General features: G+C 39.4%; 1 protein-coding gene across 4 annotated transcripts in view; it reads right to left on the reverse strand.

The window, feature by feature from the left end:
- Positions 1-27,188, reverse strand: part of AFF2 (ALF transcription elongation factor 2) — a 392,067-nt gene extending 364,879 nt beyond the window's left edge. For all 4 annotated transcript variants that reach the window (XR_010590298.1, XR_006174660.2, XM_024106004.3 and 1 more), the window contains exon 1: positions 26,887-27,188. Coding sequence is in view for 2 of the 4 variants with exons in the window: in XM_024106004.3 (XP_023961772.2) it covers positions 26,887-26,933 (47 nt within the window). In the remaining 2 variants the exon portion in view is untranslated. The remainder of the gene's footprint in view (positions 1-26,886) is intronic.
- Positions 27,189-27,580: the final 392 nt, after the last annotated feature.

Consider the following 27,580-nt stretch of genomic DNA (forward strand, 5'->3'; position numbering starts at 1 on the left):
TAAAGCAAGATTGCTCAACTAACCCATTATCCCCTTTCCCCCTCGAGTGGAATGCCATAGGAAATTCTCTGACCTTATTTCTGGGTTTCTTCATTGCTGTACATATTGCAAAATAAATCTCAGCAGAGTGCACAATAGTGTCGCCTACAACCAATTACCATCATAAATTGCTTTGTAAACACCCCACAATAAAACAATTTATTTTAGTGAATAAAATCCATGTCAGTCCGACACTGAGTTTAAATATAGCATGGGATCCACCTAAGCCACAGTAGCATTTAATTGCTACTCAGTTTGCATAATATATACAAATTAATGTAGACTCAAGAATTTGCATTTTCATATGGTTTATTGGAAACAAAAAAAGACATAAAACCGTATGGCCGTTTTAGCAATCTAAACATGTTTAAGCTATTATTTTTGTGAGCCATTGACAACTTGAGTTAACCTTTCAAAAAAAATGGGGACTATAAAAACACATTGACACCAGTTTGTGCATTGGGCCTTTCCCATAACTCTAAATCTAGATTTTTATTAGGTTCTTCTCTGGTATTACTGATGAAAATGGAGCAGTGTGCACCGTTTCCCATTAACTAGAATCAACCCTTACTTGGTTAAGAGTCATTCTTTTATAAAGTGAAACTTTCAGTGCACATGTAAGGAGCTGGACTGGCAGCCCAAGGATGTGCAGACTTGCCTGAGTAGCACCATGACTAGCTTCCCTTGACAGGTTCCAATCAACATGCTTCAGTACTGTTCCAGTGAGCCGACGGCTCAATCTCTATGTTCATTTAAGCCGTGACTTCTCTGCTAAGAAAACTCACGTCTGAGACTCATTACTCTTCGCTGGCATTCAGTGAGCCAGCTTTGGGCCACGATGTGGGCCCCACATCTTCTTAGCCTAATGGCTACCTCAAGAGCTGTGCCACCGTTGACTCCAAACCAAAGGAGTTAATGCCATGGTGTGCCATGGTGGCCAGGCAAGATTAACCTCCAGGGCAATTTGCCACAGTTTTGTCCCCTAGCCAGGGGGTCACATAACATACAGCATCTCCTCCACTCCTCTCTTCCTGCCAACCACATACAGAAACCTAACCATGTGATGCTAATACAGATGGGCTTCTGTGAGTGTGCAACACTTTTTTCTTTCTACCTGTCTTCTAGCCTTTTATTCTTTTGCTCTCCTCCATGCAGTGGAATTCAGGGGGGGGAGGCATCTGGCCCATTAAGTGGCACTTAAGGTGAAGAAACAATTTGAAGTCTCAGTGAAAAGGCCTTAGGCCATTAAATATATAATACAGGGCTTGCTCCTGATCTCATTGATGTCAGTGGGAGTGTGGTTAGTGACTTCAATCGGAGCAGGGCTTGGCTCCTAGCATCCCACATCGTCCTGACGGCTTGCATTCAGGTCTGTCCAAACAAGCAATTTTTCTGATGCTCTTGAGAGTCGGGTAGTAAGTCAAGCCATCACACTAATTTGAACCTTGGATTCTAATGCAGTGCTCCAAATCGAGTAGCACAAGAATTGCTCATTCCCAAACGTTATCAAGTAGTGATTTAGTTTCCTTAAATCCTGAGATTTCTTTGATAAAGGAAGTCTGCTGCAGCATCAAAAGTGAATGAGGTTACTTTATATGACCGTCACAGTCTGTTTGGACTTCCTTCCTGCTTAGCTTCTTCAGTAAAGGTAGAACCTATTTTAAATTACAGTATATAACCGCAGTGTGTCCCTGACTCCTAGCCAGGTTCCTTTTCAGTTTAAGAGGTCAGAGACTAAGCCCTTACTTCAGAAACCTTCTCCTCCTAAGGAATCTCCTATTCATTATTACCCTATTTCCAGATTACCTTTCTTGGCAAAGGTGCACGAAAGAGCTCTATCAGTAAAGTTGCAATCCTGCCTCAGTAGCAATGTTTCTTTCTGAGAAGTTTCAACCTTGTTTTCAGACTAATCCGAGACCTGAGGCTGTGCTGGGGAGGCCAGTAATGATCTTCTGTTCTGCAGGCTGATTCTAGAATTGTAGCTATTTTGGGGTTTTATTTAGATCTGTCGGCAGCTTTCATACCGTTAATCATGTTGTTTTTCTAACCCGCCCTGAACATCTGTTGGCTCTTTCAGAGACTGCATAATCCTATTGTTTTCTCTTATGTATTTTACTGCTATTCACTGGCTGCTTTTATTTAAAAAACAACTTTTATTTATTTTAAATATTACAAAAACACACAGAAATCCAACTAATGTAATTTCATACAGTACAACAAATTCATACACCCAGTTGTTTCTTTAAATTGCAACACGATGCCAAAAAGAAGACCTGCACACACTAGATTTGTTGTGTGCAAGGATGGGTGGGATGGGAAAGGAGATGATGGACCCTGGGTTTTTTCATTATATGAATTACTGTTTCTATAAGATGCCACATTGACAACCCTGCAAACTGAAATACACTATTTAGTCACGGAACAAGTAGACTATGGGAAACAGCAGTGTAGAGAGGAGCTCCGATTCAAATCTTGGGCTCTTTGCAGAGGTTGCCAATGAGAGTGATAATTAGTGCCAATTGTGGTGATGGTTCTTGTGCCATTGCTAGTGGGAACATCTCGGACACTAAAATTACTTTGCACAGGCCAACAAACAGCTATCAAATGGTAACAACGTTTTGGTCACAGCCACACTGGGTTAGATTCAAACCTAGAAGACAGAGGCACATATGCCCTCGACCAGGTTGACAAGAATCCCTTTTAGCAGCACTTGGATTATAAAAATACTGTAGCTCACTGAAGAGTATTTCTCCCTCTTAATTAACAGAGCAGATCTTTGTACATGTCTGGACTTCTTCCTGGAGGACAACAGATTTTGGATTTCCTGAATATCATTTCAAGTCATTATCTACAGTTCTTTTATTCATTTCAGTCCTTTGTTTCAAATATTTTCCATTGAAAATAAAAACAAACAAACAAAAAACAGGTATCAACTGCTGGGCCACTTAAATCCAAACTTAACAGTTGAGATGTCTTATTCAGCATTTTTAAAATGATTATCTTAGAGAATTTTAGGTGCTACATGTCTAATGTTAACTTTATACACTGCAAAGTGCCATGGGAAGCACTAGCATGAAAGGTACTAAAGTATGGCAGGATTTCACTGAAGGTGCACTGCACTGAAATATGGACGGGTAGACAAACACTTGCAATAATATGAATTCTTGGCAGAGCATTGGAATTGTTTGAATGCAAAGTTTGTTTAGTGGAAAAATGACCTTTTTTCAAAAAAGACATTTTTTCAACAAATAAAATGTCAACATCGTTGACATTTTACATTTTTGGTAACAAAAAATTGCCACTTTTTAAAAAAATAAAAAAATCGGTATTTTAATAAAATCATTTTAAATGGGTCCATTTAAAACAACAATTTGAAACAAAAAAAAACCACTACTAAATTTTTCATGAAAGTAGGTTTTTGACCAGCACTGGTGCTTAGACTTTATTAATTAACTACACTGTTTCGCCACTGATTTTTATGGCTACATATTGGATCAGTCGAGAATTCTGGCATGTGCTCAGGGTTTCAGTATCTAAGGGTTTAATTTTAAAAACAAGAAACAACTTGTGCACCTAAATCCCCCTCTACCACTGAAAATCATGAAGCAACTATACCAATCGCATAGGAGGACTATCTCAGTGGGTGAAATTCACCCATAATGAACAGCCACAGCAATTACAGATATAGCAGCCTCAACACCCCTTGCAAACGGCAGAGTCCCAAGGCTGGAATAGCAGAAAGGAGAGGAGGGGCTTGCAGTAAGCTCTGTGTCTGGCCTTTGGTCGGGGAAGTAGTGGCTTTTCCTGCCACAACCCCTCCACACTCCACCCATATATATAGCCCAGTCACTCAGGCTTTGTGAGCTTGATCTAAAGGCCACTGAAGTCAATGAAAAGACGCCCACTGACTTTAAAGGGATACAGAAGAGGCTCCAGGGAGGTAGAATGGACTTCCACCAGCAAGACTGAACACCTGCTCAGAGCTCCAATATATGCAAATCTTTATTCAACATAGATGAAGTGGCTTTTGCTGAATTCCTAGAGCAGCAACAGTGAAATGGTGGCTACAAAAGTGACCATCCATCAACCACACAATCATCCACCTTTTTACTAGAATCATATGTAAAACAAAACACGTCATAGAAGAGAGAGAAAGATCTCACATTTATCTACTGCTATGGAACGAAAAAGTTGTTACTTGTATTCTAAGTTTGTTTAATGACAAAGGGATAGAATGTGTATTAATAGCTTCTGATTATTTTCTGAATGGTAACTATATTTTCTCAACAGTTTTCAATTACAGATTGCACCCTCAAGTAGATTAATTTTTCTGTGGTGACTGTTTCTAATAAAAAAATATTTCTTATGAAATCAACTGAGAACATCCATTGGGTTTATAAACAGCCTGAAAGGCAGAATCATTTCACTATTTAAAAAAAACATAAGTAGGATTTTAACCCCAGGTAAAGTGTGTATGTCCTTCAATTTCTCTGGGTCATCTGAAGATAAATCTCATGGAGTTGAAGAAGGAGGAGGAGAAGAAAGATTTTTTTTCTAGCTAGTCGTGCTTCTGAACTAATTGATCCTCATGACTTTCAAGTACTAATGTATTTTTCAGTCATATATTTGTCAAGAGGATTCAATTGCATTTTGTTTTCTCACAATGGTCTTTGTTTTAACTGTAGTTCAATAGAAAAATCAACTTGGACAACTGACTTTACATTTTCACTCTAGAGACAATTTTAAACTAAGGGATAGGAATGCAAGCTTCTCAATTCATTTTTTTAATCAAAAGGAAAAAGACTTATTTTATCCATGATTAAAACATAAACAGTACAGCTGCGTTAGCTGAGTGCCTTAGGTCAAGTCGTAGAGAAACCTTTCTGTGCTCTCCTATGTAAAATGTGAATACTAGCTCATGAATGTTGTTATGCTGATTCTTTTATGCTGTCAAGTGCTTTGAGATCCTGGCGTAACAAGTGTTATAATCAAGGCATAGGAGTTTGTGTAAGAGATCAAATATATGCATGTATTACTTTAGTTGAAAGATGAATAGTTCCATTGTGAGTAGAAATAACTTCAGCCAAAGCTTATGTGTCTGTCAACTTTGTTACCAGACTGACAGTGTACATTTATGTGTTTTATCCCTGTCCCAGTCTTTACAAAGAGAATGCCTACTGGCAGGTACCTTGGATTGTTCCTGGTTGGACAATTCAAAATTCCTTCTCCTGCCATTGATTGCTCTCCCCTCTTATACCTGCCAGCCCTTTTCTGCCCCAGAAGTTGCCTTCGGAACAATCAATGCCTTTGTTAATCCCGATGATGAGAAGAGATCTCTCTACCCACCCACCACCCCTGGTATAAACAAACTGTGGGACTGGAGAGGACCTTTGTCAGTCAGACACATATTGGAGGCAAACCTCGCTCCTGCCCTGTTCTTTCCATGAGGTTGAGAGATTTCAGCTCAGGGATCTGTCACTGGATGGGGCTCACTGAAGTCCTTGTTTGTTCTGGACATTGTTTGAAGGGTGACTGAATTTGACTGATTTTACTGCTGAGGTCTATAGTACACAGTACTACTTAATGGATAAAACCGCAGCCATCCATGTAAACCAGTGGTTCTCAACCTCTTCCTTAGCATGAGCCCATGTTACAACAAAAATCAACTTTGGGGCACTCTAAGGAAAAGAAGGGTGATCATGGCCATCAAGACCTGTACATAACCCCTAGACTGAGAGTCCATGACTCAAACCAGAACCACAAGTGGAGTCTTCTTCCACGGCCTCTCTAGCTATGTCTGTCTGTCTATCTAGGCACTTATGCTACACTAATCACTGTGATATCAGAGCACCAAACACATACAAAACATTACATTATCTCCCTAGATCTATAATTAGTTTCTCTTTTGTAAAAAGTGGAACAGGGAGTCAAAGCCCTCAAAGATTACAGATACCCATCTTCCTAAGCCTGACTAAGCCTAAACACACAACAATTATAAGATGGTAAACAGCAGTAATTGTACACTAAATGTCTTTTTAAAGAGCCAAATGTGCATTTAAAGTTTAGCTCCCACTCACTGCAGCTCTAGAACAAACAGTAAATTAGTCAACACAAAACTGAAAGGAAAAAAAAACAGCCGTAGCAGCAACAAAAAAGGCCGGCAGTCAGGTCCCCAGGCACGAAGTCATCGTAATTTGACCCCCACTTTTTGCCCCCCACTTTTTAGACATAACCCATGATGGTTTCAGTAAAAACATGCAAGTGCTAAAGCACAAGATGCTCTTGTTATATAAACTGAAGTCTAGTAATTATCACACGCTGATAGAAAAAGGAGATCCCAGAGAAATATTCACCATCCCACTGCAAAGGAGTTCATCTGCATGCTCCTTTCTCAACAGCTATCATGCCTGTTTACATATTTCAAAATAAGGAGTTATTTGCACCTGTAGTTCTCAGAGGAGAACACAGAGTTTCATGTCCATTATAAGCCACTCTTGGCTTCCTCTTTTCATTGGAACAGGTGGCCAGAACATGCATAGCTATTTTTGTCCCACACTTACAAACATGGTTTCAACCTCCAGCAAGGCTCAGCGTACCACTCTGGTCCTGTCTACACTGAGATTAGAACCAAGATCACCAGAATCATATTTAAACCATGTTACTATGCTCAATGTAGACTGGGTGCTTCCCTTCCCTCCCCCCATAACCGGGTTATAAAACTACTTTAAAGACCAAGTTACAGCTACCATGATTCAGATTTGAATGTGGACACGTACTTTGGGTTGAACGTACAATTGCTGAACACTAAGCCCCGAATCCTGTCACCAGTGCACTGGTGTGTGTGTGTGTGTGTGTATGCGCGCGCGTTTTGGGGAGTTTTTCCAGCAACTGTAAAGAAGGCCAGACAGAAGAAATGCTACTCAAAGTTGGAGTAATCTCCACAGTAAAAGTCCCCTCATCCTGTCCACACACAAGGGAATGGTGGATGACTTTATATAGCAGGAGATGTACTACCCTTTCGCAGCCCACTATTTCTCTGTTTCCCAAAATCCTCTGAGCAGCGGTGAAAAGGGAGATCCTGCAAAACTGGGCTTTCTGGGCTGCATCGGGGCGAGGGGCAAATTGGCTGAATAAATCTTCCTTTCCCTGCACAGCATATCTGCACCAGTTCTACGGTGTGAAGATTCTCCGTACGTGAACTGTGGGGTGCAGAACTTGTCTCTAACCGAACAAAACCAGTATAGCTGTAAGAATTCTTTGTTTGCAAATAATAATATTATTTTACCAATCCCAGAATTTGAGCAAAGGCTGCTTATCCTACTGATTACATGGGCCATTTATAAGCTAAACATGTATTTGGGGGACTGGACGGCTCAGGGCATATACAGCCCATCATCTTATAATTACCTGATTTAATTCAGCCCAACTTAGATCAACAGAGTCCAAAAGCTGTTATTGTCTGGAGGTGGTCTATTGACATATGTGAAATGAGTTAATGGTCTCGGTACAGTTTGAAAGGGTCAAGATTTCCCCACAGAAACCCATGACTTCTTTAAGGTTAACCAGAAACCTGGTTGGAAGTCTCACCAGAGCTCAAAGAATAAATGGGCATGTAAGCTCTTAGAACATGACATCTGTAAGGCCTCAGTTTGCTCCTCTGAAAAATGGGGATAACGGCACTGTCTTGCCTCATAGGATATTTGTCGGGAACGAAAGCAGGGCTGGTCGAAAATCAGAATTTCCCACCTGGAACTCTAATATTTCAAAATTTGTTTCCATGCTAAATTGGGATGAGAAGTCAAAATATCATTTTTTCCCCACAGAATAGACAGTTTTGGAAAAATTCTATTCAGAAATGCCAAAATACTTAGTTTCAGTTCAGCTCCACATTAATCTGTATGACCCGAGGAGCTGCAATCTCTTATGGGAGTTGTAGTTCAGGTGCTTACGCCCCCATTCTCCTCTATGGGCTGGGCTCCATCTCCCCTGGTATAACATGATTACGTGACTCACGTGATGCACCATGGTCGTTCAACCAGAAAGGAGACTGTTCAGGGGGACACAGAGTAATGTCACCCTGACCTGAAATGAAAGGTTCTGATTCAGTTTGGCAAACCGAAATGTCTTGATTTAGGTCAGCTTGACAGGAAACAAAATATTTTGCTTTGATTTTCCTAATGGAAAATTTTTGTTTTGCACAAACTGCATTTTCCACCTGAAAAATATTTGGACAGAAAATTCCTGAGCAGCTCTACATTAAAGACCATGAGATGCTCAGATGCTATGGTAATGTGGGCCATGCAGATCTATCCTTAAGATAAAAAGGGCAGAGGTTGTGCCTTCGTTTGTGTTTGCACCAACATCGGAACAAAAAGGACAGCATGGGCAACTAATAATGGACACTGAAATATCTTCTCATCTCTCTTGGGGCCTAGTTTGAGCACATTAAAAGAACCTTGCTCTGTCAATGCCAATTCTGTAGATAAACAGAGGACTTCAGTCTCCAGAGCTGTCAGCCCAGTACCTTTCATGAACATTAAATTCACAGACAAAAATTAAAAACAATAAAGACGTGATAAAAATGTAGCTGACACAAATGAAAAAAAAAGATCACTGCTCTTGCAGCTTGCTGAAACATGTGTTGCTGTATGACAGTTCTCCTGCCAATTAAGCTGGAGAGGCCATGTGCACCGATAGCAATACCTAATTGTATAATACATAAAATATGCTATAAATATACCACCATTACCAACAATTATTCATGCCCTTTATTTTTTAGACAGATGCTGTTTTTACATGCCTATTCTCTATATTCATAGTGCTGGACAGTTAAAAGGTAGTGATTTCCTCCCTGCTCCAATATCCCAAGGAGATGTCCTCATCTCAATACTATTAATATATTATTTTGCATGAATCTTTTTAAAAATTTATTAAGTATTAATGAATGAATGCTTGCAACACCCCCGTCAGATGCAACATGGATACAATAATATCCATTATTAAGTGACTTACTGCACAGTCAGAAGTAGAATTAGGAATAGAAGCAAGAAGTCTGCTCTAACCAAAACTCCAGCTCTAGCCCAATGGCAACCATCGTAGATTGACCAGGCATTATTTTCTTCAGTACTAAATGATTATTTAACATTTATATTGTGATAGTGCCTAGAGGCCAAACAGCTTAGGCCCAATTGTGCTATGCATTGTGCAAACATATGGTAAATAACAGTCCCTGATCCAAACAGCTTACCTGGCACTACGATAATGCATACGTAACCAATAAACATGAGTCCAAACTCACTGCTGGGTTCTTTATATCCATTGGAAATGCTGGGGCTACATACTGTATTTCACTACACAAACTGATAATCACTTCCTGGAATATGGGGTGGGGGGAATAAATTGACAATGTTAGGAGAACTGTTGAACAGATTTAAAAAAACCTCCCTAAATCTGCTGAAAGGGTTAAAAATGGAGGTAGTTATTAAAAAAAGGTTTTAAATGCATGTTTTTACATTGAAAACAGCAGCTAGGCAAACCCACACCTGTCAAGACTGTTAAACTATTCTCTATTTAACCAGAATTTACATTTAATCCAGACAATTAATATAAGCCTTATCAGGTTCATGATAATTAGCACACTTATTAACAGCAGCGGCGGCAGCAGAAACGGTGTCAAAGAAGAGCTTTGTTATAGTGCTAACGTTACCGCCTGAGACTTCTGATCTTACATGGTCATCCACTTACTCTTGTATTGCCAAGGAGAGCCACTTCCCCCTTAAGCCAGACAAATTACTATGACAAGAAGCAGATTTAGGGTAGCGGCCATTCACAGATCACTTTAAGAACGTTTCGGGTCATGTGCTGATAAACTACTTGCTTTACTGATTTCTGTTGGCTTTAGCCACAGCCAACCTGCTTTGTTTCAAGACAAGAACAAGTTCTTGTGAGTTTTTTTGTTTTGGCTTGTTTTTGTTTTTTTAAACACACTATTTGTGCCATAAGAATTGAGGGGTTGTTAGACCAAGAAATAATATTAATCGATTAAAAAAAACCTTCTGCTTCCCCTTGCCCTAGAAGGACTTTATAAAAGCACCCATCAGCACATGCAGACTTTCTTATAGCAAGAATCACCGTGCTGATCGATAAGGTCAATTTTCATAAATAAGCCAGTTTTTAAATTATTCTAGATTTTAATGGCATTTAATTGCATGTAAAGTTCAACATTTTACAAGCAAGATGATCTGTAGCTAGAGACACCCAAATAGGTTACAGAGTAGCAGCCGTGTTAGTCTGTATCCGCAAAAAGAACAGGAGTACTTGTGTTAGTCTCTAAGGTGCCACAAGTACTCCTGTTCTTTTTCCAAATAGGTTAGGCATTTTGGCCAGAGTTTCCAAATTTGGGCACTGAAGTTAGACTCACAAATTCAGGTTCCCAGATATGAGTGGCCTGATTTTCTTTTGAGCTACATGGGCATAAAAATGTTTTAAAAAAAAATACAGTCAGAATTACAGACAGAGAAATGTTTTAATAACCTGCAACTTAGACTCTAGTTGGCGATTTTATTTTTTTCAGGCTTTGAATTATATTTGCCATTGCCCACAAAACACACCTAAAAATGTTCAGGCCAAACCAGTGCTGCTAGTCAAAACTAAATTGGGGATGAAAGCTAAAATCAGGGCAATTAATGAAACGTGCCGTCACTATAACTATGGAGTCTCTCTACATATTGTCTCATAATGGCATAGAAATTCAAGGTGAAGAGTTCAAATGCAGGCAGGCACTGTCCTTAATTTGTCCAGCATCGCTTACGAATTGCAAAAGTATGAAGTTTATGCATAGTGCATCATACCTGCAAATGCCCTAACAGACATGACAGAGAGCATTATAAATTGACAGTTGATTTGGATTTTGAGCCTTAACTGTAGATTCCCTTGCTTTTGTATGTTTAAGACAGACTCCTAACACTACTTTAATGCATCTGTTTTTGTAGTAGAATCTATAGCAGTGGGGAAACTTTAACACAAATTGAACTGAACTAGGGAAGGCGCTTTCGGGCTACTTTTCTAAAACTATGCTTGAAAGACTGTGGTAGGAAAATTCAAAGCTTTGACGTTTTCATGAATTCAGAACAATGATATATTTAAGGGTCTATTCACACACACACACACACACACCTACACACACACACACACCCTAAGTGGAAGAAATGTACATTTTCCATTTCAAGTGAGAACCTTAACGTTTCACTCCTGACATGCAAAGATGAGAGTGCTTGTACATAGCTCATCTACATGCCATCACTGCAATGGAGATGTAAGTTGTGCAATGATCTAAGAAAGTGTGAATGGGCACACTAAAATGGCTCATTTTGAGGGATCTCCAATCCTATTGATAAACATGGAAGCATGCCTAACTACATGCACACTCAAATGCCTACTTATTTTTATTATTATTAGTCATTACCGAGTCATAATTACTATTTATTATTTAAATGCCAACAATGAGCTCGTGAACCAGAACAGATGCAAAATACCCTGTGCTAATGAGAAAATCAAAGCCTCGCTCCTATTAGTAATTTCATACCATAGGATATCTTTATTTTTGCCAATAAGGCACAACAGTAATTAATACAGCAATATTTTCCTATTGTTCAAAACGAGAAAAGCACATAAAAGCTGCTCAAATCTTGGGAATTTGCTGCTCCAGCTCTCCCCCCCCACCAGCATAAAATACAATAAATACCACTGAAAAATTCCTATTAAAGAGAAACAGCTGCCAAATAAAATACAACGAATTGTCCATAAAAGGCCCTTTTCTGTTTATTCAGAGCTGCTACAGTCACTGCTTTTCACAGAAAACACATAGCGTGGCTCTGTTCTATCATATTTAAATACATATGCTGCGTCTGTTGCATCGACCATCAGACAGGGCCAAGCACAGAGAATAATTTGTGAACTAACCAATAGAACTTTGCACTAGTCCACGTTTTATTGCTGCATAATAGTTTCGATAACTACTCGTATTACTAGAAAGCAACTAGCACTCTGCCTAATTACTGTAGCTCCTTCCTTTGCCTTACAAAATGCAGCTTATGTTACAACATACAAGAACAATGAATGCTTTCTTAGTTTTAAAATAATTTTATATTTAAGTTGTTTTGCAATCTATGAACCTTAAAAAAAAAAAAAAAAAGAATATACGGCTCACACAATATGCCAGATTGACATCCCTGGCATCTAAAAATGTGTATAAATCCAGAGAATAGGGTGCAAAGCAGTGCTGGCATTTACATCTTATACTGTATTACTAGTTCCAGGCTCTTCAACTACATATATTTAATGCAAGATCAGAAACATCAATGAAATAAAATACATTATTTAATGTAAAGCCGCTATAAAGGCCAGCTCCAGTTAACCGAAAATTAAGGGTACTGTTCATTCACCAGCTGCAAATGGAAACCAATTCCCTGACCATACAAACCAATTCACACTCGCCACACAATTGGCCCCAAATTTGGGAGCCACAGGAGCTCCTATGCTTCAGCAAACACTGCTGTCCTTTAAATAAATGTTCCACATCATGGGAATTTGCTAACAACTAAAAACACATTTATGAAAAGCCACATGTATCTTCTCAGTTTCAATAAAAACACAATTAAAGCAAAAAGGACTTAGCTCTGTCAAGCAGCAAAAGCATTACTGTCTCATAAAAAGATGGCCAACTCAGGCAAAAGGCAAATGATCTGATCTGATCCAATGAACCTTCAGGAAAAATAATACATAGGACTAGTTTGTTTTTGTATTGTCCTGTCTTCAAAATGCCCGGCTGGAATCAGAGATGGGCCCAAGTTACACAATTTAAATCAACATTCGGCCCCAATCCTTCACTCAGAGTGGATGAAATCTTGCATAGCGCTCCTCTGATTTCCGTGGTCTCCACACATGTCTACCTGTGCAATTCCCAAAGGAGGGTCGGGGGACTAGATTTCAACACCACTCAAGTTCCTGAATATTTGGATGCAGCCTCTTAGATCAGCCTTTTACAGAGAGGAGGCAAACTTCAAATTTCAGATCAAAATACCCATTCAGATTCCAGGTATGTTTGAACATGGGTCATAACCAGAAGCAGGGGCCAATCAAAATGCAACATCGATCGACAAAAGAAAATCTGAATGAAGATCTTGATGTTTCATCTCAGGAAGTTCTCAGAATGCTAACATGCTTCTCTGACTATAAGAGGAACTAATAAAGAGCCGGAAGCTGCCACCCTTGCTCACACTGGTTAGTGCCTTACTCTATGAGAAGCCCCATTAAGGGTGGCAGACTCTGGCCCTACGTGGTTTATGGGACTGAATAAAAATGGGTGGAAATGAAAACTCAAAGACAGAAGCAGCTCTAGATCTCTGGGTTGTGCACACAAGGGTGCGAGGAAACTTCAGCCTTTAATAGGATACGCGAAAACAACTCCCCCCACAGTCATAATGACAGCTCACACCCAACAGACTATACACTATTGCCCCTTTTGGCCCTAGTTCAGTAAGGTACATCAACACATGCATAATTTTAAGCATGGGATTAGTTCCATTGAAGAAAATGAGAATCCTCATGTTTAAAGTTATGCATATGCTTACATACCTTACTGAACCAGGACTGCCTTTTTGGAAGAGGAGGGGAGGTCAATGGCTCTTATGTGCTATAAATATTTATGCCACTGAATAAGAACAGCCATACGGGGTCAGACCAAAGGTCCATCTAGCTCAGTATCCCATCTTCCGACAGTGGCCAATGCCAGGTGCCCCAAATGAACAGAACAGGTAATTATCAAGTGATCCATCCCCTGTCACCCATTCCCAGTTTCTGGCAAACAGAGGCTAGGGACACCATTCCTGCCCATCCTGGCTAATAGCCATTTATGGACCTATCCTCCATGAATTTATATAGTTCTTTTTTGAACCCTGTTATAGTCTTGACCTTCACAACATCCTCTGGCAAGGAGTTCCACAGGTTGACTGTGCATTGTATGAAAAAATACTTCCTTTTGTTTGTTTTAAACCTGCTGCCTATTAATTACATTTGGTGACCCCTAGTTCTTGTGTTATAGGAAGGAGTAAATAACACTTCCTTATTTACTTTCTCCACACTAGTCATGATTTTATAGACCTCTATCATATCCCCCCTTAGTGGTCTCTTTCCAAGCTGAATGCCATCATGTATTCATTCTCTTACACACACACACACACACACACACACACACAGTCCAGATTTTCAAATTCACATGGGTAAATCACCTAATGCATGCATGCAAATCAGTATTTGTGCACATCTGTGCCTGGTCTGTATTATATATAAATATACATTTTTCTATGATACATGCCCACTTATATGTGATTAAATGAGTGACAAGATGCACACAGATGTACACAACTGCGTGACTCTGTCCATATTGTATATTAAGGGTCAGATGGATACTTCTGGAAAAAACAAATCCATCTAATTTCATTTTCTAGTTATTTGAGCACAAAGAATCACATTTTTAAAAAGAGAAAATATATATTCTCCTATATTTTTGTACTCCCTAAAACAGGTTCATTGATACCATGATGTCAGATGGAGCAGGTGGTCAACGGAAACAAGACAGGTGAAAAACCTCTGACCAATGCCTTTGGAAAGCCCTTTTCCCACAGTTTCATCTCTGTTGATAAGATCAGTGGCGAGAATGACTCGGCTAACTAATACCATGCCTTCACTTCTCAGGAGACCCTGGTAAAACTATCAGAATGGAGAGGAGCAACACTAGATGCACAATCTCCTTCCAGTGGGCACAGAATGCCATGTGGGTTAGCAAACGTAAAACCCATTAAAAAGAACAAAGATTACACACACATCTCATTTGTTCCTGGGTGGATACTTTGTCACGTTTTAGCCTAAAGTGAATATTTACAGGCTTAGATTGATACAATCCCCCAGCCCACATCTAGAAATAATGATGTCACCTTAACCACATTTTTGCAAATACCGTGCCATTATAAAACACAAACATGTACAGAAAATATACACACAGAGACACTCTTGGGGATAAGAACAGACTAGAAGAAAATAAGGGGCTTTTCTAATGAGATAGAATGTGGCAGATGTAAAGATTTCATTCAGCCAACAATCTCTTTTATGATATGAATAAACTACTAAAACAGATTTAATCCTTTATAAAATCAGATTATGAGAAGCAGACAAAATCACAACTTGATTCAATATGCCATTTTATCCAGTGTGACTAATGCATTATTTGTATGAAGTTAAAGTGGAGCTTTGGAAAACTATGAAATAAATCAAATGCTCTACTTTATGTAATCTTAACAGACAGATCCCATTAGGATTCTACTATGCATAGCTGTTGGTTAAAATCATTGACCAGTATCCTTATAAATTAATCAACTGAGGTAATGCTGGCTTGGCTGTCATGGTTTGCTCCTAATCTACATTTAGAATTCACTTTAACTTTTCAAGCCCTTTGGAATAGGTTTATCAATCCTCTCTCCTTTACTTCAGATATATGACTAACAGTAAATTGTTTACAAAAGCCCTGATGCAATAGAGCTGCATCATTTATGTCCCTTTCTTTCCGTAGACAGACTATACGCGGACATTACATTACAATTACTTAGAAAGATGTTAAATCTTAACCAAACACACCAGTCTGCCTCAGTTTTGATGAGCCCTCTAATCATTTGCAGCTGAATTTGCAGTCAGATTGTGCAAGCTTACACAAGTGAGAATTGTTAAAAAAGAAAAACAAACAAACCATAGGATACTTCTGGTTGAAATGCAGCTAAAAGAATGCACTTAAATTATGTATTTACAATAGAGGATCATTCTGAATGTAGGGTTCCCCACATAGCTCTGATATATCTTCAAAATATACCATTCCTGGGCTAATTTGTGTAATTTATGCAAGATCCAGTCACATTTGTTGGATGCTTCTCTGTGTGAGTTACATACTATGGGACCCATCTCCGTAAGTAATGACAACAGAATCAGCTTCTGAAGGGTTAGAAAATGTACTTTAGCAACCCAGACTGTGCTAGCTTGACATGGGCTGGAGATGGATGAACTAATGGGTGTTTTTCTACTCTAACATCTATCATCATATGTAATTGTTGCTGTCTAGTAACAGGATCCAATCGTGCACCCTTGTCTGGATGCAAAGGGGACATTCCATGTGCAGATCTTCCCATCCTCATGTGGAGAACATTGGGGAGGGTCAGCCACCTCCACAGAAGTATTGTCTTCTCTTCCTGGTCCTACGAATCCAACCAGGATAGAGGATGGAGAGTGGCAAGGTAGTGGTTTGAGCATTAGCCTGCTAAACCCAGGGTTGTGAGTTCAGTCTTTGAGGGGGCCACTTAGGGATCTGGGGCAAAATCAGTACTTGTTGGTCCTGCTAGTGAAAGCAGGGGGCTGGACTTGATGACTTTTCAGGGTCCCTTCCAGTTCTAGGAGATAGGATATCTCTATCTTCAATAACCTTTGAATCAGCCTCTTAGTGCAACTCCACTGGCCTAAATGCAGTTACACCATGAAGATGATTATGGGTAAATATGCTCTCAATGGTCTCCCCAAATACCTTAAAATTATATTCTTGGTATCTACCAAAATGCATTCCCTGCACTAAAAGCCCATCTTGGCTTTAATTTTAGAAATATACTATAAAAAAGTAATGAATTTAAACTGCATTTGCAAATTTCCAAACTTCTCCTACTCTTTTGGGATACAGATGAAGACCACAGAATCATTTGCTGCATCTTTTCCTTACAATCTTGTGGGGAAACTCACTCATAATTTTTGTATAATGAATAATATGCAATTTCTATATTAATTATAGCATAAAAACTGTTCTGACTAGTGCTTGCTAAATGCAATGCAGTAGTTAGTATCCTCAAATGTTATAAATAGAAAATATAGTCAATCTAATAATATGTGTTAGAAAACCCAAGCCCTAGGTTAACCGACAAAACAGAAGTCTGTCAGAAACAAAGGCAGCTGCCTTGAAGAAAGAATGGATATAATTTTCAGTAAGTGTCATATACATGTCATTTACTTCAGCCACAGTAACATATAAAAAACTTCCATACAAGACTGGTGGCAAGAAAGAATTGTCTTGCCTTAAAAAGGTACCACCATTCACAGTCCAAGTTAGTGCAGGCCACATAAAACATGCATGTCACATGTATATTATATAGCCCATGCACTCAACTATGTTTTCTCTTATCTCATCTTTCTTCCTTGGATATATTCTCTTCAGTCCGAATTCTGCCTTCATTTTTAGAAGATGCATTTTTACTGCTAGCTTATCTGTCTAGGTATCTATTTACCCCACACCACCATAGTATTTTATCCCTGAATGAACTTTTAGGAATTTCTCCTATAACACATCTGTGCAGTAGAGAGTACTATTAGCAACATGGCAGCATGGACTGAGCAGTGGACTGGGATTCAGAAGACCTCAGCTCTATTCCTGGATCTATCATTGGCCGCCTGTGTGACCTTGAGCAAATCCTTTCACCGCTCTGTGCCTCAGTTTCCCCCATCTGTATAAATGGGGACCACGATACTTACATCCTTTGGAAAGAACTTGGAGATCTACTGCTCGAAAGTGCACTATAAGAACTAAGTATTATCATTCCCATTTTACAGATAGGAAACTTCTGTTTCCTACACAGAGGGATTAAATCACTTGCACAAAGGTCATACATTGACTAACTGAATTTACATTTCCTGAGTCCCAATCTAATGTCCTAGCCACAAGACCACCCTTCCCTACAACATTCCCCCCCCACACACACACACAATCTCAGTCCACCTACTCCTCTTCAAAGGCCAAGTGAAACGAATGGGCCTTGCATAGTACCCTGAAACATAAAGTCATCAGAATCAAAGGCTGCTTTTAGAGTAAATATAAACTCCAATTTCTATTCTCCAGTCACACAGAAAAGAATTACAAAAGTGTTCAACTTGGTGCATATGCACCACATCCTTTAAAAGTCTACCTTCCCAAAGACCATCTATTCTAAGGCCTAGTCCACTTCCCATTACAATCAACTGAAAGACTCCTATTGTGTTTAATGGGATTGGATCAGAACCCATACAAATTAGTTTTAACGCTTAGATAAAGAGACTCATTCCTGATCACTGCACCTGACAGGAAACATTGGGAAGAATATTTGTTAGGGTGTCAAATTAAAGACACTAGTCCTTCCAATATTAAGAACAACAGGCTAAGATTTTCAGAAGTGACTAGTGATTTTGTTGCCCACCTTGAGACACTCAAAGAGGGCTGATGTTCAGAAAGTGATGAGCTCACACCTTTCAAGCCCCAATATTTTCAAGCCCCTTGAAATTCTCTCTCAGATTGGGCCCTGAAAAATGGAGATGCCCATAACTAGTCACTTCTAAAAAATCTTGACTACCATATTCTCAAATATACCCGTGACTAATGAAAGTAACAGAAATACATGATTACCATATTTCTGTAGCCTCTCAGCTTCCCTTGTGGCAGGACTCACAAAAATAAAATGGGAAATTGCAATCCCGTCACAATTTAAGGTTGCCTGGTTTTTATGTTTAAAGGAACCCCATTTTCCGAGGTTTTATTTGCTTTTTCTACTGCTATTTTAGCTTGCTAGTAAAGCAATGACTAAGGTGAATGATACTGTAAAAGGTAAGAAGAAATATCTCTAAGACAACAGTTTAAAAATACAGTTGTTGGGCCAGGCCTAACCAAACCACACGAACCAAAAGCCAGGTGTTCAAACTAATATTTATGGCTGAGATCCTCTCTTTAATAAAGCCACCAGGTTACATGAGTAGACAGTGGTCTGTTATCTTGAGACTAAAAAATGTGTTAGACAGGAAACATGCTATTCTATATGGAAGCTCTCTTTTTATAAAAGTGCACTTAGCCTGTATTGTGTCCTACTACATGGTGCATCTGAAGAAGTTAGGTTTTTTACCCATGAAAGCTTATGCCCAAATAAATCTGTTAGTCTTTAAGGTGCCACCAGATTCCTTGTTGTTTTTGTGGCTACAGACTAACACGGCTACACCCTGATACAATGTATTTACCTGCTCCTACCTTGAGACTGTTAACTAAGTAGGGTGCTGGCCTGGTCATTGGGTACTGGTCTACAGCTTGGATGTCTGCTAAGGAAAATACTAAACTAAGTCTGGATTCTTAAAACTCTTACTACGGAGTAAAGTGACTATTACCTTGAGTAATAAGCACTGTGCTAGTAGTAAGTGCTGATAGCAATGAAAACTAGAGAGTTTACTTATTTTGAAGTACCATGTACACCCACAGCCACATACAAATTGCTATAATAATGTTTGCCGAAGGAAGGAGTGATTTTTAAACTGGTTATCACTATCCCATTTCCTTCTTTACTGTTTGTTAACACTCCTCCCCCATACAAACATATAATGAGTGGTGTAGTCACACCTCAGTGTAACTGCCAGCTACCATGATGGCACCCGAGTCACAGATCACGTTCAGTCATTGACCTTTGTTGCTAATTAAGCATAATGTACATACTGTATACAATATATGACACTCTCACTGTCATCAAGGATACTATCAGATTCTAGCTGCAATTTGATCCTTAATTCTGCAATGAAGACCCCTAGATGATTTTTAAAATACAATCCGTAGATATAAATTAGTAGCTCAGATCACATACAGAAAGAAATTCAACTGGTGAGAGAGTCAACCTTTCACAGTGGAGCACAGTTTGTCAAGCTTCGCACATGTATATAAAAATCTAATTAAAATGTTATAAAGTTTTACAGAAGAAATGAGTGGCTAGTCTTACTTAACAGTCATAATAATTCATGGTGTGGATCTGTTCTGTCTAAGTTGAAAAAAAGCCTCTTCCTGATCAAATACAATTTGTAGTAGTTGGAAAGTTAACAGAGGGAAGTCTTGGTTCTCTCTCATGTCTGCTTTCGAACTCCACATTATTTTTCAGCATTACGAGCTGAATCCTGCAAACCTGTTCTGTTACATGTAGTTCTGTATATTACAAGTAGTCCCATTGAAATCAAAGGGCAGCTCACAGTAGTAAGAACTATACATTTTAAAGGATCAAGTTCTAGCACAGTATTTTTCCAGAGCAGACACCCAGACATAGATCATTACCCAGAAACTTGGTTTAACAATTAAATACTTGGTAATTTTTTTTACACATCTTTGGTTAGTTCACCATATCATAAAAAGTTCTGTGAAATGGAGCTGAAAATCCTGCTGACATGATCCCACTTTACTTTTTCTCCACTCCATTTTATGTCATCCTTTTATCTCTAGTTTTCTCCCTTCGCCGGTACATCATTAAGTCAGAGGGTTCGTGGACAGAGATATTAAAACAAATTAAACAACTGTTTTGATTACCAAGCACCAATGCAGAACATTCTTTGAATAATGAAAGGTTTAAAGCATCTTCCCATCCAGTCACTGCTGTGAAACTATAACTATTGTATGGGACGTCTGGTTATGGTAGCTGGATGTGCTATGGGATTTGCTCCCTCCCACATTAAACATGCAGAGGTTTTTAACTTTTTAAAAACTAAAGATGCTGCAAAGTTTTGGTTCTCCAAGGGTATTTACTGACTTGTTTTTATAAATTTTACCTTTTGAAACCACAATTGAGAGAAGAGGCTTTTTAAAAAATGTTTTAAAATTTAAATTAAGCAGATCTCAGCACTGATTTCCAGGTGGCTTTTCTCAAGCTTAGAGTCAGGCATGTGCTTAAGTAGCTGGCTGAATCAGGGCCTTAGACAGTTGTTCTGCATTTCATGAGATCCTGGCTTTTGCCCAGAATAGGGCCTAATCTAGTGCCCACTGAAGCATATCTATTAATTTCAGTGGGTGTGGATCAAGCCCATATTGAGGAAAACATAGATGGGTTTGATTACTTATTGATTAGATGTAAGGGCCCAATCCTGCAAGCCCACTACACCTAAAACTTCTTGGTATTTTAATTGAAGGGCCACATACAGAGGTTTTATAGGATTGGATATATGTAGACATTTATTGTATGCTCCCCACCATGGTATCATAGACCAGTCTCTAGAACTCTTGCAGCATGTTCTAAATCAATTTACTTAAGAAGCTGTTCTTTTTAAAGTTTTAAGATTTGCATTGGTTCTGACTGCCAGTCATGTGTGCAACCATGACAAACAAGTGTAGAACTGAAGCAAAAAGACAGACACACTAAACCTCCGCATTAAAATATTGCACCAGTTTCTTCCAGCAAGCACCACGCAAAGGATTGCTTCTTTGGACTCAGTCTCCAGACTGAACAAGGTTCAATTCAATACTCAAGCACACGCTTAATTTTAAGCACACGAGTAATCCCATTGACTTAATGGGATTACTCGTGTGCTTAAAATTAAACCCATGTTTAAGTACATTCCTGAATCAGGCCCAAGTGCAATTGTTTGGCCTTGGAGTCAAATTTCTGTCCCATTTAATTCCACGGGAGTTTTGATACTGATTTAAATACAGATGCTCCTCGAATTATGTAAACCCGACATACACAAATCTAAGCTTACGGAAAAAGTTCCGTAAGCTAGAAATAGATGGGTTTTTTGTTTGTTTTTTGGGGGGGGGGTTGCGTAATGGTCGGAGATACGTTTCCGACTTATGCAAAATTCGAGTTACGCAAGGCGTTCCAGAATGGTGCAAGAATTACTTTCATTATGCCACCCTTAGGCTTGAAGAGTAGTGCAGCAGTTCTGAGAAGTGAAGACCATGAATGTCAGTTCACATCTAACAGATCATTCTGTATATTTATTTCAACGGATACTTTACAAAATGTCACATTTTCCAATCAAATCATTTATTTAAATTCCAGGGTGAAGTGACATGCTTTGTCACAGACACAGGGGGCACAGGCACCATTTGATTGATCCCATTAGAAGGGCTTGCATGATAAAAGTCATCTTTGTTTAAAAAAAAATCCCAAACCTAACAATATCATTTGCATCCACGTGCAAGGTGTACAGACGCTCTGAAGTTCTGTTTGGCTTTGGAATGGCTGAATCATTTCTGAAACGGTTGTTCTCCATCCAGATTTGTCTATTTTAAAAAGTCATTAAATTCTTGAATGACTCATTAGCAAAACAATTCACATGTTGTTAAACTGATTTCTCAAATGTGATCATAATTTTGCCTTGTCTGATGGATGCAAGTTCAAAATTTACAAAGGGCCACATTCTTCAACCAGGGCAGAATTTTAGTAAGTCAGGATATATGGAAGTGCAGGATTTGGCCCAAAGCATATTTTTGGTCTCTCACAGCTGTTTGTTTTGACAGCTTCCAATGCTCGTCGCCCACCTACCAAAGTCCCACAATTCATCCACTTATATTTTCAAAGCAAATTGAAACTGAAACGTTTTCAAAAGAATTACTGTGGGATGCTTGTAACAGAAATCCAGAAAACAAATGCAATTCAACTTTAATATTTCGAACAGGAAAAGAAAAAAAATCAAAGCCTGCACCTTCTCATTCAGAATTTTTTTTTTCCTGTTCAAACTCCCACAAAAATCATCCCAATTCATAAAAGGATCTATCTACTCCATTTCACACATTCCCTTGAGAATCTGCTTCAACGTTCAGAAGATTTTTTTATTTAACAAGCTATTAAAGACCTCTATGTACAGAACAGTAACTGAAACGGTCTTCTGCAGCCGCACATGGCAATAAATAAATTTTTAAAAAAATAAAAAACCCCAAAGTCACAGGCTGAGACTGAAACAGTTCACCTTTGTCTGGAGAGCAGGATCACCCCCTCCAGGTTGAGGAAATACGTTGAAAGTGCATGCTGCTGTGGCATGCAGTATGTTTTTGCATTCATACAGCAGAGAAACCTGGCCCACAGATGGCCTGTTCTCAGCTTTGTCAGCCACAAACAGACCTTTGAACTTTCTATTTATATAACAGTTTAGTGAGTTTAAGCCTCTTCCTGTATAACTGGCAGTTTGCTGGTTTTGCTGTAATTAGGCTACTTGTGATACATAAAATAAAAAGTAAAAACAAGAGGTTCACTTCTCTGCAGCACGAAGTCTTTTCCCTTATCAGAGCCACGCAGCTTCTGCTATACTGTTACCTGCTGATTTTATTTCCTTTTGCAATTTTATATACCTGAATGTGCATTTTTCTTTCTTATCGAATATTTCCTCTTCTTATATTGCTACTTTTGAAGGACTTAAAAATAATAGCAGCAATGACATTAAGTAAAACATAACCAATGTATCTCTTTGTTATTTGTAGTGTTGAAAAGCTGGTTCTATATCCTGGGATTATTGGGTTGGGGGTTTTGGTTTTGTTTGCTAGCAGTTGATTAATAGCATCACCTTCTTCAGTAAGCAGGTTCAAATGTAGCCACATGGTCCCAGGACACTTCAAGATTTCATTTACTTGGTTACCACAGACAAGTGTGGAAAATGATTTAAAAGACGAAATTTGATTTTTAACAGCAAATGGTCTCCTTGGTGCTCACAGCCAGCCAAGCTTTTCATTATCTCTCTCTCCCTTCCCTTCTCCTCTCATAGAATGACGCATATTAAATGTAAACCCAGGTGAACATTATGGAATCTGAACGGACTTGAGCTTGGCCCAGAGTTTAGATCCATTAAAGGTGGGTGGGGGATGTTGGTTTTTGTTTTCTTCTTCTCCTATTTCTGAAATCTGGTGTGATAGCCTCTGGGGCACTTTTGACCTTCCACTGCACATTTCATTAACTCTGAACCACATTTTAAAAAAAAATAGAAATAACCACAAGAACCCAACAACTAAATTCTTTATTAAATTCCACAAAAATGCCTCATTACTGGCTACAGTGAGGACTCTAACAACAGGAGAGTGGAGGTCTGATTCTGCAGTTTTTACCCAGGTAAATCTCCCACTGATTGGGCTGAGTGCCACAAGTGAATTTAAGAACATATCCCCTGGCAGCACACTTTACAGCTTTGACAGTTCTTGCTATAGTAGCTGAGGAAAAGGCACTACAGAGAGATACCTCCCATGGAGGGAAAATAAAAATGCAAATAGCATTTTCTGGGATGCTTCAAAATATTCTGGAGTCATTTGCTGATGAAATGGTGCTTAGTGGTAGGCTCACACCCGTCACACCTCTATGAGTGCTGCCACATATATCTGACCATTCAAATGACTGTCAATCTTCATATTTCACTAGTTAATACTAATGCTTTGCCATATTTGTACTCTCCCTTTGTTTATATACATAATTGACACACACACACTCTTTGGACTTGATTTTGCCTTCCTTGTAGCCCAAAACTCCAGCTGAGATCAATGAAAGTTTTAGGCGTGGAAGGAATGCACGACTGGATCTTTATTGGCCTTATAAATAATTATGAAACACTTTTTATGTGTTTATGGACACACACACATTGTATTGTGTGCACATGCAAGAGAGTTGTATGTAGGCATTTTGATGGGCCAAATCCAGCTCTTTATTCACACAACAGAACTACTGGCCTGAGTAAGACAAGTGGTAATATAAATGAAATTATGTTCATGTATACAATACATATAATTACGCACATGTATATAGTGTTACATATATGTATACATGTGTGCTCACGCACACACATACACAACTAATTATGGGCTAAATCCATTTTGCCTTACTGCTGCAAGTGTGTGTCTCTCTCTCACACATAGTATTTTATATACGTGTACATAAATTACACATATATGGGCCAAATCCAGCCTGCCATACTCATGTAAGTAATCCAGCTGAGTGCATGTACATATCCATCCACAGAGTGCACAGTATGTAATATATAGAGTTTGCATAGCTGCAGAATGCTTAGAAATAAACAGTCATAAAGTAGAACATGTGTTAGGGTCCATTGACTTAAGAACATTAGATTTCTTTTAAAACAATAATTTTCATTACAAGTCAAATGCATGACAACCATAGTAAAAGAGGAAATATATTATTAATATTTTATGCAAAGACGGAGACACAAGACTTTCCTTCCTTGTGAGGGAAGGGAGGGGAGGGACATCACTAAATGTACATACGACCATATTCAGATAAAAATAAGTTTTTAAACAAACATTAAAACTCAATATTCTGCAATGTACTTAGTATTTGAACTACACCCACGTATTCAGTTGTAACAGCTTCTATTAAATTAATGATGTTACCCACACCATAAATTAGGCAAATTGTATGCAAATACTATTTGAATAGTAATACAGTGGTTATCAGTTGTCTGCAAAATAAATTAGTGTAGCAGTGTAAAGATAGTGTGCAGAGCATAATATTTAATTGAGCACTAATTTTATTGTGATTATTACTTTTTAAACAACAACAGCATGGTTATTAAACGATCTAACGCATAAAGCGATGGTTTATGCAGAGCTGGTAAAACACAGCACAAGATCCAAAACGCCTGCTAACAGATTAATATTGATATAGTGTAATTTATGGTTCCAAGGATTTACTTGTAAATTGCTGTAAAATAAAACGTGACAGGTATTTGAGTTCTGATTATCTTGGGTTTTCAACTAGAGCAGCTACAATATGTTTGACAAAATGATAGCTATTAGCTAAAGATATGCTCTTTTTCACAGGCATTGCTTAAAATATCAATAAAGTAAAGTGAACCCGTGTGCAGAATATGCAGTGTGCATATACATACACGTCTGTATGGCATTTAGAGATGAAGGCTGCAAATACAGTATTTTATTCTCTTTCCTTGTGCCGAACTGCACACTAGCCTAACTACATGTAATCATCCAGTAACCAATTTTGAATTTGATCAGACATGGTAAGAAAAAAGCAACTCATTTATTCTGAGTGAAGAGAAAAATAAAACATGAACTATGCCCCAACAAAGACCAAAAAAATCATATTCTTATTAACAGACCATATGAAGCAACAAAAGTTAAATACTACACAAACAGCAACTTTTCTGCTACTGGTCCCCCACCGAAAAATTCCTCCACATTAACTCTTTTGCAACAAGTTTACAATATTTTAGACAGATGCACCAACCTTCCCAAGGTGAGTGCCCATTTGCAAAGCAATAAAACCTAAAGTTCCCCCCCCCAAAAAAAAAACTCAGACCTAATATCAAACACCACCTGGGACTGATCTTTCCTCTTCCAAGACTAACTTCAATAATCATGCTTTACCTTGAATAGGACAGCAGCAAAAAAAAAAAAAAAAATACACACATACTTAAACTGTGCAATTCACCGAAACTACAGTGGCATTTCTCATAATGAGGGGGGATATTGTCACTGACAGCAGTAAACAGTACATTAGATAAGCCACGATCTTGGGGGGGAAATTGCATCTTTAATTCGCTGGGTTTCTGTTGTTTTAAACGTTGCAAGGCTTAGCCACCCATCTATCCAACTTAACCCATCGATCCAAGGAAATAGTAGGTGTCCCTGCCAGTCAAAGGCATGCGAAACGGTTAATGAATAAAACCCACCAGGAGCAGGGGGATGCATGGCTCCTCTCCTTAACATCAATGCATGGCAACCCCCCCACCCGGTTCACATTGTACTCTTTCAACTTGGACCATCAACAGTATTATCAAAAGAAAGAGAAAAGTACACGAATATTACAGCCACGCATCCCACTGCCCGATAGCAAGTCGCAACCCAGCCACAATCCGTAGGTGGTTTAAGCAAGTGAGCAAGGTTTGGGGGGCGGGGGGGGGGGGAGGGGGGAGCTTTATCCTTCCAACAAAGGCTAAAATACAGCGAGGGGGAGAGACGAATATTGGGATTAAAAGAAAATCCAAACCTACCACTGCTGCTCTAAGTCCCAGTCCCTGAAAAAGTCGAATAGATCCATAACGCTCTGATGGGGGAGACTCAGGACTGGTCCCCCCCTGCCCTGCCCTCCCCAGCCTGGCTAGAAGTGGCCGGCCAGCATAGGCAGTAATTGCATAAGGTGACTTGTCTTCCCCACCCCCCCACCCCGGCCCACCCGCCCCCCCCCCGGCTCGCACTAAGCCAGGCTGGAGGCTTCTCGCACGGGGAAGAACCCGCTGCTGCTCGCTCCGGCCGCCGCCAGCAGCCTAGCTGGCTGGCTGGGAGAGGCAGGCACAACACCAGCGGCAACAGCATCACACACACACCAGAAGGGGCGGAGCCTGGGCAGCCAGAAGCCACGACATGGAGCCAGCACATTATCATCGCTAGGATCTGGCAGAGGCTGACAACCACCGTCCTGCCGGGCTCTGGGCTTCCATCAGCTGTTGGAAGGGGGGGGGGGGGTAGGCTGGTCACTGAGCACAGGGGCTGGTGGTTCTTTGCAGGCTTTGTGGGCCGCAAGGCTCTGGTTGACTGACACACACACACACAACCTCCAGGGGTGCAGATGGAAGTGGCGTGGACAAGAGGGGCTGCAAAGAAGCAAGGAGACCATGCACACAACCCTCCACCGGCTGCAGCGTTCCATGTGCGCAGCCTGATGAGCTCACTAATTTAAGAGTGTCC

The sequence above is a fragment of the Chrysemys picta genome, chromosome 9 (genome assembly GCF_011386835.1).
Source record: "Chrysemys picta bellii isolate R12L10 chromosome 9, ASM1138683v2, whole genome shotgun sequence".
Classification (NCBI taxonomy): Eukaryota; Metazoa; Chordata; order Testudines; family Emydidae; genus Chrysemys; species Chrysemys picta.